The 12,864-nt window shown below is 35.3% G+C and overlaps 1 protein-coding gene across 1 annotated transcript; it reads right to left on the bottom strand.

The window, feature by feature from the left end:
• Positions 1-225: 225 nt before the first annotated feature.
• Positions 226-10,499, bottom strand: LOC111864696 (mitochondrial import inner membrane translocase subunit Tim21). Its single transcript, XM_023852138.2, has 4 exons — positions 8,953-10,499; positions 3,726-3,960; positions 2,322-2,421; positions 226-1,640 (listed from the first exon to the last, which is right to left on the bottom strand). The coding sequence occupies exons 1-4, from the start codon at positions 9,176-9,178 to the stop codon at positions 1,509-1,511; spliced, it is 693 nt and encodes a 230-aa protein (XP_023707906.1). The 5' UTR covers positions 9,179-10,499; the 3' UTR covers positions 226-1,508.
• Between the last annotated feature and the right edge of the window lie 2,365 nt (positions 10,500-12,864).

Raw genomic sequence — 12,864 nt, 5'->3', positions numbered from 1 at the left:
ATACCGACCAAGACTATAAATGCATACAGAAAGTTTAATTCATGGAAGATTGAGGAGCAGGCTAGAGAATAACACATACAGATCTTAGAGAGACAAGTTGTAAGAATGGGAGATGGATTGAACTGTCCCATGATTAAGGTGCGTTATTATCACATTCTGTTACCATAGAATTAAGTTATTTATCAGTTATACTGGAGTGATAGTAAAGTGAAATCTTGTCCACAATTATTAGCACAGAACCCTCTAAACATTTTATTGAACTCTATAAGTGGTTTAGGTGATTAAATTTGTGCAAAGAAAACATAAACCTCAGATAAAATACAGAAATGAGTAAATTTCTCTCCTAAGTCAGTCAAGTTATATACATTAAAATTAACAACACTAATGTTATGAATATAATGAATTGTAACACCCCTTTAAATCAGTCTCTCCAAATGCTATGATCTATAAAGATTACTGTTCTGTTTATTATAACATCAATTCCATACAAAATTATTATTTCACTGTGGCATTTTTCTCAGTCTTAATTTGTTAATATGCTATAAAAATGAATTACTTCTGAATCATCATGTTATGAGTAGAAACCACAAAACAGACGAAATTCCTTCCGTCTCTGTATGGTTCACAACAATGATTCTAAAACATCGTATTTACCCAACTACAAGACATTTTGTTATTTTCATTTTCATTCCAAAATAAAGATTATCTTATATTCGCAAATGAAGAAAAATACATAAAAATATCTAGAATACAATATCAAATAAATACAAAATTATTTGAAAAGGCAGTCGTCATTGCATTTTCATTACTTTTACTATCATGCACAAAATTTATCCATTTATGTATTTCTGGAGCTGTCACTTGGCTTTCCGAGATGCACTTCATTTTGTCAGAACAATTCCAGATGGGAAGCAGAAATGTTCTCATACTGACAAGATGTAAGTTTAAAGATGGCACAGACTGCCAGATGACAATGTGACTGCGCAGTGATCATATAGGGTGATGTTCATTTATTCCTTTTTTAAACGTTTAAATATCTGTATCTCTTCGGCAAAGCCTTATTTCATCTACAACACAATCACGGAACTCTGAGCAGAAATGAGAGAGGCTCAAGATGCAAAGATCCCTCCATTCTCATGAACTGCATAATTATAATCTTAAATTAATGATTATCAGGTATGTCAGAGCAAGTAATAACTGTGTAGCATACAGAAGATACAGTTTTCTGGGACTAGTTTTTGGGTATAGACAGAAGATAAAGTGCAATTACTAGTTGCCAAAAAGCATTCTCCGAACCTAAACATACCATTATAAAAAGATGGGAGAAACAGTTACATCTATGCCGAAGAACTGGACATAGGACTTTTATCTAGACAAGTAATAAAACAGTTTCCTTATTACTTTCCACTGAAAAGGAAGGTCACTTGTATTGTCTTAAAGTTGGATAAACACAGTATCTCTATTAAACTACAACTTACAACATTTTCACCAGCTGTATAAAAATCACACTATAATATATCAAAAGGCTTCTCGAAGTTCATTTGTTGGTCATATCTGTTATCTTCAATTATGATTGTGTTTCTAGGATAATCTTCCAATTGGACAAAAAGGTACCTGTACTCAAAATCTCCTTTATCATTCTGAAACAAAAAAGGAATTACCATTGTATCTCAGTTTTGAAATAATTACATCTCTATTCCGTATTCATTAAGCGGACTCAGATTTAATTTGCAGTGAGGCTCACCTTCAGTAAAATATACAGATAATAGACAAGGGGATACTTCGGTCTGCTGAATTAAGATATCTGTTCAACTCTGACAATACATTTATGAAAATTTAGCCATGCAAATCTCATAAAATCATGTACCAAAATAACCATAATATGAATGTAGTTTCTTGTTTCCCTGCTCCTGAAGGAGCCTGCAAGGGCACAAGAAATTAATTTTTGGGTTCCACCAGATTTATAAGCTTATACCTAATTTATTTCTTCAGAAATGTCAGTAGGTGATGTCTCAAAACACCTGACAAGTTTAGTACACTAATAAATAAAAGATTATCCCCATAAATTGAACAAAAAAAAAAGCAATCAAAATCTAGAACATAAAAAAACTTGTTTCATTTTTCTGGGCATTACAACTAGGAAAACCGGTTTCTCTACACAGAAGAGAATGTTTTAAAAGATACCACTCTCTCATATTACAGCTGTGAATGGGTTAAATGCATATCGTTTCATCGTGGCAAATGGGAACAGCTTTCCTTACAGGTTCCAAAAATTGTTTATTTAAGAAGCTAATCTATTTAAAACAATAAAAGAACTTCACCTCACGCATTTCCAAGTGCACTGTCCCCCTTTTTCGGCTTCCTTGAATATAGTATTTCATTCTTAGGAAATTGATACCATCACGTTCGTAAAAAAGATGGCTGTAAAAAAAATGTGTTACATATGAAAAAATTATGTTGCTCTTTCACCATTTAAAGCACAATGGTCACTATATGTACCACCTGTTATAACATTCCAGAACTGCAGTCATGTTCCTACATAGCATTAACAAACTGGTCTTTGTAATGGACCTGCATGTGTATTCTGTGAAGTAGGAACAGAATTTCTAGTAAATTCTAGGTAGATATCTTGCTTCAAAGCTTCACACCAATTATGACTGGCTGATACTTGAATTATTAATGATTATACTTCAACTGCAGAGGATATCAGCATTAAACATGATAGGGAGAGGGACCTGAATGGTGAAGAAGTGGGGATTTCAAAATTACTAATCACATACTACTTCAATATACTATCCCAGCATTCATATGAAGATGGGGAAACCATAAAAACTTTGGGCTCTCCTGTGAGCCAGGTAAGATCTGAACCAGTATCTCTTGAACAGAAATCTAGTGGTTATTACTGCACTCACCAAGAGAAATATTCTCCTTTTAATACATGCAAAAGACAAACAAGAAGGTAAGGATTTGGAAAGATCCAATCTGGCTCACAGCTGGCAAATATCCTGCATTCTCATAAAGAGACAGTGGAAAACTAGGTAAATCCTCAGTCAGGAAACCAAGCAGTATATTAATAATACAAGACCAAACTGCCATCAAAAAACAGTCACATTATATTTAAGCATCCTGTTGCAGTGAGGTTCCACTTATAGTCTATCAAATATTCCACCTATACTGCAACAATCAATAACATTAATTCACACTTAGACACACTTAGATACACAAGAAAAATAATCAAACAAAGTACAATTGTATTAATTAAAGTCCATGTTATACCTTACAGAGATACAGCTGCACTACATAAAACATACGAAGCAGAAAACATCAAAAACAAAATGAAATAAATAAAAAGAATTATATTCGATTAGTGCGCAGTGCATTAGGATTCCTCATATAAGTGTTGCCTGAAGACCATTGTGTGGATTAAAGTGTGAATCAATGTTACTGATTGTTGCATTATAGATGGAACACATGATAGACTAAAAGTGGAAGTCATGTAAATTACTAAGAATGGAGTAATTAAAATAAATTATTTTAAGGCAAAGATTCTAATTTTATACTTGTAACAGATAAATGAGGCCCAATGCTGGTGGCAACTTGATATAAGCTACCTCACCAGAATTTTATGAAGACATAAATTATATCCCTGATTATTCTACCTGTAAAGAGAATCAATTAAACATGACCAGATATATTGGTGAGTTTGCATATTAACATATACATACCTAACATGACGCCTTCTTCCTCGTCGCGTTTCTTCTCCAAAACCTTTTATAGGTTCACCTAATGAATCTATTACTTGTGGATTTGCACAGCATTTTTTAAGAGATGTTGTATATACACTGTTTGGACTTTTGCTGGAAAACAACTCCCGAAAAACTTGATAAAATATCACTGCTGTCACTCCAACACCAGCAAGAATAACTCCCAAGTATGAAGCTGTCTTAGTCGTCTCTTTCACTAGAAAGAAATTAAACTGGGGTTTTCTTATCTGAATGATAAAGGAACAGTACTGCTTTTAAAAAAAATTGGCCATGTTGTTCAAAGTATTCTCAAAATCACATTTAATTTATCTTTTATATTTTAATATATGAATACTTTATTAGGCCTGGTACAATTCGCATTTTGGAGTGCTGTGGTTTCACTCAAGGGTCCTACATTCCAGCATTCCATTTAAATTACTATTCCTGCAAAACAGACCACATCTATTATACCTTAACAATTTAGTGATGTGCCAGGATATCCTAATGCTACCCTTACTAATTACTACTCATGCAAATGTGTTTGTGTGTCATTCTTGGTCTGTTTTATCATCCCTTCCAGTCTCTCCTTATATTTAATCATATACATTCCTACTCTCTGCCTCTGCTCTTTATCCTTGCATCCTACCCTCCTACTGTCCTTCTAATACCTAATTATGCAACAATATACCTAACCTTTTATCCAAAATCTGCTACCTGCAAATCTTTGTTTCTTCACATCTCAATATATGGCTCCAATTTTTGTACTAACTACACATGCACCAAAACCCCTGTTAACTGTTCCGCCCAACCATATTCAGTTTCCAGACTCCTTACTTGCCACAATATCATTCCTCTCTGGCATCCCCTATATATTATTATGTATATTCCTCCTTGGGCTATTATAATAGCCCAAGGAGGAATAGCCCAGGCCTACAAAAAAAAAATTTTTTTTGGTGTCTAGGATTTTAGAACTAATTTTAGTTATATTTAAGGCGCTGAATCTAAATATAAAATCAGTTTTTCTCTACCAGCTCTACTTTTTTAGATCAGCGTTTTTGTAACGTGCAGTTCTACACAAAATGTGCAGTTCTAATTGTATTTTGTGCAGTTCTAAATCTCATATGCAAGGATTGGTTCCTGTATATTTTTCAACCAGGATGAGTTAAATGACCTCATCAGAGATCTCAACCTGTCAAAAGAAGCTTCTGAATTACTGGCTTCTAGGTTGAACGACAAAAATTTACTGGAACAAGAAACCAAAATTTCCTTTTACCGCACAAGAGAAACGGATCTGCTACCCTTCTTCTCTCAAGATTACAATCTTGTATATTGTCACGAAATTAGAGGACTCTTGGAAAAAATGGCTCTTCCTGAATATTTTCCCGATGATTGGCGCCTATTTATTGACAGCTCAAAGCGAAGTTTGAAATGTGTCCTTCTACACAATGGAAACAAATATGGTTCAATACCAATTGCTCACTCCACGAAAATGAAAGAAGAATATAACACCATAGCTTTGGTCTTAGAGAAGATAAAGTATCATGAACATCAATGGGTGATTTGTGTGGACTTAAAAATGGTAAATTTTCTCCTTGGACAGCAAAGTGGTTACACCAAATATCCCTGCTTTTTGTGCCTCTGGGATAGCAGAGACAAAACACACCACTGGGTTAGAAAAGAATGGCCCAAGAGAGAAAACATGTACGTTGGGGAGAAGAATATCATTAACGATCCCTTAGTTAGACGAGAGAAAATCATCTTTCCTCCACTGCATATCAAGTTGGGCCTTATGAAGCAGTTTGTAAAGGCCCTTGATAAGAACGGATCATGCTTTGCATATATAGAAATGAAAATGCCTCAGTTGAGTACGGAAAAAATTGAAGCAGGAATATTTGACGGCCCACAAATAAGACAACTCATTAAGGATCCTGCCTTCGCAAATTCGATGAACGAGGCTGAGCGAAAAGCCTGGACTTCATTTGTTGCAGTTGTCGAAAATTTTCTGGGCAAACACAAAGCTGAAAACTATGTTGAACTGGTAAACGAGATGCTTAACAGTTTCAAATCCCTTGGCTGTAACATGAGCATTAAGGTGCACTATTTACACAGTCACTTAGATAGTTTTCCTGAAAATTTAGGAGACACCAGTGAGGAACAAGGTGAAAGATTTCACCAGGATATTAAAACTATGGAGGACCGCTACCAAGGAAGATGGGATACACACATGATGGCAGATTACTGCTGGAGTTTAAAAAGGGACTGTTCTAAAATACATTCAAGAAAGTCACGAAAAAGAAGCTTCCGTAGTGTTCCGTGACTATAGTTGGTTTGACTGTTATATATAGTCGATGATTTTTTCCTCTATCTTTGTATTTAATATAATAAAATAAAAATATAATTATAATATAGTAATAAAAATTCCATGTTGAGTTTTTTTATTTGATCCACTGATTTAACTTAAAATAGTGTAACGTATATTTCACCAAAATGTTATATCTTAAAAATTTGAGCTCCTAGGCAAAAACTAATGCCATATTTGAATTCAGGGCATCAAATTCATATGAAATCAGCTCCAAATACCCCGGCACCAAAACAGCTGTTGGCCTGTGATTATGCATAACCTCCCTTCCTCTCAGAATGTTTTGATGTAGTTACATTATTTATATTTACCAAAGAATATGTTTGCTGGTACTCCCACACTCAATTTTAACCTCAAGGTTGAAAAATATAATTCACTGCCCTGTGCACAACTTCTGACATGTTTGCCAACATATGTACCAGCAGAAAAACTGCTAGTTGTACCAGCCTGTTAGAACAAATACATTTTCCTGTATTTGGATATACTTTTATATACCTCCTGGAAACTAATTCACTCCCAGGTGAGGTCACTTTAATTTAATTTATGTTATGGTTGTTTTGAGTTAAGCAAACACAAATAATATCACGTGTGACTGTGTCGAATGTTACATTCACACATCATGAACAAGTGAAAGAAATCAATATGTCCTGGCTACTTTCCAGTAATAAAACTGCTATCTGGTATTTCAGAGAATACACAATGAAATGATGACTGATCCTAGAAAAATCTTGTTTCTTTAGTAACTCATTTCCTGACTTTGTTATCTTATTTGAATGTACTTTTACTTGGTGTTTAAAACTTAAAATATGACACAACTGGTATTGCACAGAGAAATACTTGTAAGAATTATACCTTTAACCCAAAAGTTGGTAAAGTTAATGGTAAGGTTGTCCCTGTGATTAAATAATTAAGCACTATGCCATGAAGATGTATGGGCCAGTGGATGTATAGATCCACATATTCTTGATCTTGACACTAGCTGGAGGTGAGTGGTCAGCTTCATGCCCAGTGACTTTACCCCTGAGTAAAGAGCCCCTGGTACACATTGGACAAGAAGCACTGGGTATGTCTTTATACTATATAACCAATTACTCGTGCATACAGACATATGTGGAGCCAGAATTGCATAATTGGTGTAGGGACTAGTCACAGGCTGAACGACTAGGGTCAGAGTTCCAGTCCTGGTAGGGTCATGAATTTTCTCTTCTCCACATCATTCAGACCGGCTCTAGGGTTCACCCAATCTCCTATCCAATGGGTACCAGGGGCCCTTTCCTTGGGGGTACAAGGGCCAGGGCATGAAGATGACCACTCACCTCCAGCTAGTGTTGAGGTCAAGAAAATGTGGACCTATACATCCACTATCCCATATGCCTTCATGGCATAGTGCTTAATTAGTTAAGCACTTGATACAGACATTTGTAGCCCCATTACTAGTCTGCAGAGGCAACAAGTTCCCTTACCTGTCAAGGCCAGAAGTTCATTTTCAAATATATAACTCGAAAACTAACCTTACGTTTGCATTATTTAAGACAAAAGAAAAGCCTAATATTACAAACAAGGTGCAGAGAACATCCATCCAATGTGTTCTGAATGCCTCTGATGCCAGTATTTAACATGAAGTTCATTTTAATAATGTACCCAAGTCACTTGGGGGGTGGTTAGTGGGTATAAGCATGAATGTTACAAAGTGTTTGGATATCGATGGACAACTATCTGGTGGTGGCAAAATTTCGGGAGAGACTGGCAGTGAGCAAACAAACAATGCACTTATTTCACATGACGAGTTTCAATCTCAAGCAATCGATTGAGTTGACGAGTAAAGAGCAGTATCACGCTGAAATCTCAAATAGGTTCACAGCCTTGGAGAACACTCAGGAGGATATTAATAGAGTTTGGGAAACTATTAGAGAGAATATCAAAATTTCAGCCAAAGAGAGTCTAGATTATTATGAACTGAAGAAGCATAAGCCATGGTAAGACAAAGGACGCTCCAAATTATTAGATCAAAGGAAACAAGTCAAACTGCTGTGGTTATATAATCCAAGCAAAATATATGGGGATAATCTAAACAATATAAAATGTGAAGCCTGCAGGGATTTCAGGAATAAAAATGAGGGAATATCTGATAGCCAGATCTGTCTTCTTGCTGCTGTCTAAAAATGTAAAAATCAAAATACCCAAAAATTTAATTTTGCCTGTGGTTCCGTGTGGGTGTGAAACTTTGTCTCTGACATTAAGGGAAGAGCATAGATTGACGATGTTAAGAGAACTGGGTGCTTAGGAGAATATTTGGACCAAAGAGATATGAAATGACAGGAGGTTGGAGAAAACTACATAATAAGGAGCTTCATAACATGTACTCTTCCCCAAGTATAATTAGAATGATGAAAGCAACGTGGATAAGATGCTCAGAGCATGTAGAATGAATGGAGGATAAGAGGAATGCATATAGGACACTGGTGGGAAAGCCAGAATGAAAGAGATCACTAGGAAGACCAAGATATGAGTGGGTGGATAATATTAAAATGGATCTTAGAGAGACAGTATAGGGTGGTATGTACTGGACTGATCTCACTCAGGTCAAGGACTAGTAGAGGGTTCTTGTGAACACGGCAATGAACCTACAGGTTCCACAAAAATTTTGGGAAGTTCTTGAGTAGCTGCACAACTGGCAACTTCTCAAGTTAGTCAGATTCTGTAGAGACAAATCAAGTAGGCCCAAATATGTGGTCACTATACTTCGAAATTAAGCAAAAAGAAAGTTATACATCATACATATACTGCAAAGCAACAAGCTTCCAAGCAAAATGTACAGAAATGGGTTACTCAAAGCTCCTACTTACTAACCCTTCTTCAACGTCTTTGGAGTTCCAACTTCCGCAGGCTTCACTTTGGTTATTTTCGAAGAGTCTTTTTTCTCTGAGCAATAAGATCTATATACACGTGGGTTAAATTTATTTTCTTTCGCCACTTCAAATATATCCATTGTATGTGTACATAGTGCTGTAAATATTTTAATTTTGCGATATGGAAGGTACTTCTGACGTGCAAGTTGTCCTATCAGTTTTGACATTGTTGGAATTTACTATATTTTATGAATGTTTATTTATGTTACACAAGGCATGATAACGTTAAATGAATTATAACTTTGATCACTTAAACACTCCTCATAACCCTATCACTGTAAATTACGCAGTTTTTAGCATAAAGTCCTATTTACTTTGGATGTGTAAGTCATACTGGTCACAACTATCACATCATCTTATATTCGTCAGCTGTTCGACAGCACACATCATATTAAATACGTCTAATCGGTCTAATCATTTTCATTCGCAGCAGACGAAATAACCTCCCAACGCCTGACACTAGACTCCGATCGAAATGCAGTTCAACATCGAAAACCAATCGCCTACACCGATCTACGCGGCTTAAAGAACCAAATGGTGCAAAATGATAGAATTATAAATAAATAAATAAAAGTACTCGTTCAATACTGCCAAATGACGACAGGCAAAAATCTCTACAAACTAACACTGAGAACGACCTTGTTCAATCATTCTGAGCGGATTCTGAGACTATCGTATGAATCTCAAATAGACGAAGCCATTGCAACACTCTTTCAAAAGAAGCAGTAGCAGAGTAAATATAAATCAGTAACCGAATTCATGTGTTTCATGTTAAACGCGGAACGACCTGGCAAAAGAGAAAGATACTGGGGAGTACGACAACAGCGAAGTCCTTCGTAAGCTCATAGAAGAAAAATTGTCCTTGCGGGAAATTATATCCGTCCTGCAGAGCCTGCAGAGTGAGAGAATTCAACATATGTTTGTCCTGGTACACCATGAAGATTATAATAACCGCTGCCAAGTAGCAAGAGGAAAGTCGAGGAAAAGGAAAAAAAGTGGCTCACCATTCTCCAGTTTCAACGAGTAACAGATTTAACACACTAAATGAAGTTGCTGATGAGACTGAACAGAGGAAAGAATTAAGTCGTCCAAAGGTGAACGTAAAAAAAATTCCGGTATTCTATAGTGATATGGCGGAGATATACCGATGTCAATCAGTAAAACTAATGTGGATATCTCAGTGTATGGTGAAGTTAGGCCTGGTGCTAAGGTGAAAGATGTACTGAAAAATTGCGTAAAAGAATGTGCAGCATTAGGCCCTCAGGACCATGTAATTATGGGGCGTGCCAATGACATTTTCAGGAATGAAACAAAGAATTATATAAAAACTTTAAAAAGTACACTTTCTGTACTGACCTCTACAAATGTTGTGGTTCTCAATATACCAGCTAGGCATGATTTAATAAAATATGGACATAAACAAGATACGTAAAAGATTCAGAAATGTAAAAGTACTAGACATTCATTCATTCATTTTTTGTACATTCCATAAATCCATATACATAGATATAGAACCAGTCACATAGTTAATATAGTACAATACAGATATAAATATATATGTACAGACAGGGCTTGAGGTGGGGCGGGATGGCATCCTGGTTCTTTTCTAAATGGCTTAAAAGCATCCCGTTACTTCTTTGGCAGTAAATGCAATGTACAATACCTTTTTTGTTGTTGTTGTTATCTGTTTCATGGTTGCACAGGCTACTCCCCTGCGTCGTCTAACTAAATTTTGCTTTCATGTGGTACTGTTTGAAGCACCCGAGAATGCACAGTCCCACATCACAGTTCTCGCACTTCGTCTGAACACGTTTCCTCTTTCCACGTGCAGAACAAACATGGCATTTCATTCTCATGGCACAAGAGGTCGGCCAGTCATGTTGATTGGCCTCCTCTAGACGAAATATTGTGGATGACAGAGCAGGAGGTCGACCTAATGGGCGTTGTGGTTGGGAACGACACATTATAGCATGAATATTACATGAATATAATGAATGGTGACGACATGTATCCTGATGAACTAAAGCCATTGATTGCAGCTGCAAATACTATTATTATTTCGACTGCAGAGTGTGAGCGTATGAACAACATTATTTCAACCATCCGAAGCTCGATGCTTTTAAAAACAGCGTCTAGTTTAATGTTTATTTCATCAGTGGGGCCCCCTCTTAGTGCTTTCGATGCAGAATATTATGTAAAACAATGGCTAAAGAAAGGACGTCGACATGCAGATTACCAGTCTTGTGCAGCCCCCGCAGATAGAAGATCAGTGACTTCAGAAAGCAATGAAAACATCTGGAAAATATTCTAAAGATAAGTACTCGTAATGCATGTGTGACTATTTTAACGCATGCCATTTAAACTACTGTAATATGTTCATAGGTCTTAGATGGAACACAGACTATATACATCACTTCGGTATATTTTCATAATTTATGTCTGAATTAAAAGGGGAAAACCATCCTGGTTCTATTTTCATTCCACCTCAAGCACTGTACAGAATATAATCATTGTAGTAGATAAAAAATGTGTTAAATTTATATAAAAAAACAGTCTTACATCACTATACATAAAATTATGCAATACTAAAATTGTTTATGCTATTATCTTTATTTCTAGGCAAATTTGTTACTAAAGAATTCATCACCTGTATAAAACGAGTTTTGCAATAAAAATGTTGTCATCTGAATTTTAAAATTTTTCGAGTCATTAGACATAGATTTGATTTTTGGTGGCAAATGATTAAAGATCTTTACCCCCATGTAACATATTCCTTTTTGGAATTGTGTCAGACTAGTTTGCGGATAATGCAGATCACAGATAGATCTGGTACTACAATTATGCATTTGTGAGTTGAATGTGAACAATTCCTTATTTACTATGACAAACAGAGAGATCGACAATATATATTGAGCTTGTAGGGGGAGGATATCCAATTCTTGAAACAAACTATGACACGATGTTCTCTTTGTTGTATTTGTCATAATCCTAATTATCCTTTTCTGCATCCTAAACACTTTTATACTATGCGGTGAGTTACCCCAGAGTATTAATCCATACGTTATTATAGAATGTACATAGGAAAAATACATCATTTTTAATGTCTCCAGTGGTAAAAAGGATTTAACCGATCGGATTGCAAAACAGGATCTGTTTAACTTATCAATTACTGCATCAATATGACTTTCCCACATTAAAAATTTTTCAATTTTTAATCCCAGAAACGATATATTAGAAATACTTGGAATTTGATTGTTTAAATAACTAACTTGAATATTTAAGTTTTTACTGTTTTTAGTTCTAATCTATAGAAAATAAGTTTTTTCATAATTTATTACTAGCTCATTTTTCCAAAACCATTTATCATCTCAAATAATTTATTTATTCTGATTTTGAATTTCGCAGGATTCTTATCAAAGATAAGGATACTTGTATCGTCTGCAAATAATATTGGTTTGGATAGGTCAGATATAATTTTTGGTAAGTCATTTACATTTAGTAAAAAGAGCACTGGGCCTAATACAGAGCCCTGAGGTACTCTGCACTGTATTTCTCTCCATTCAGAACAACATTTACTTCCATTTTCATACAAAATTACTATCTGGTATTTTCCTCTCAAATAGGAGGATCTCATAAGTTTCTGAGCAGCTCCTTCAATTCCATAAAANGTGCACTTGCTTTTATTAATTTGGTAGTAATTCCATCGTATCCACAAGCTGCTTTAAGTTTTATAGATCTTATTATCTCTTCTATTTCATTGTTATTAGTTGCTTTTAATACCAATTTATGAGATGGTTTTGGAAATGATGTGTATAAATAATCCATGAACTTCTTATCTGTTTCCACAGTATTA

This window comes from Cryptotermes secundus, unplaced genomic scaffold (genome assembly GCF_002891405.2).
Source record: "Cryptotermes secundus unplaced genomic scaffold, Csec_1.0 scaffold441, whole genome shotgun sequence".
In the NCBI taxonomy this organism is placed as follows: domain Eukaryota; kingdom Metazoa; phylum Arthropoda; class Insecta; order Blattodea; family Kalotermitidae; genus Cryptotermes; species Cryptotermes secundus.
Note: the sequence above shows the minus strand (reverse complement) of the source record. Positions and strands in the feature narration are given on the sequence as shown.

Excerpts from the sequence above, each read along its gene's own strand:
- LOC111864696 (XM_023852138.2), bottom strand. The coding sequence starts at position 9,178 with ATGTCAAAACTGATAGGACAACTTGCACGTCAGAAGTACCTTCCATAT. Across the intron at positions 3,961-8,952 it reads TCCAAAGACGTTGAAGAAGG|TGAAAGAGACGACTAAGACA; the intron begins GTTAGTAAGTAG and ends ATTTCTTTCTAG. Across the intron at positions 2,422-3,725 it reads GGAAGAAGGCGTCATGTTAG|CCATCTTTTTTACGAACGTG; the intron begins GTATGTATATGT and ends TTTTTTTTACAG.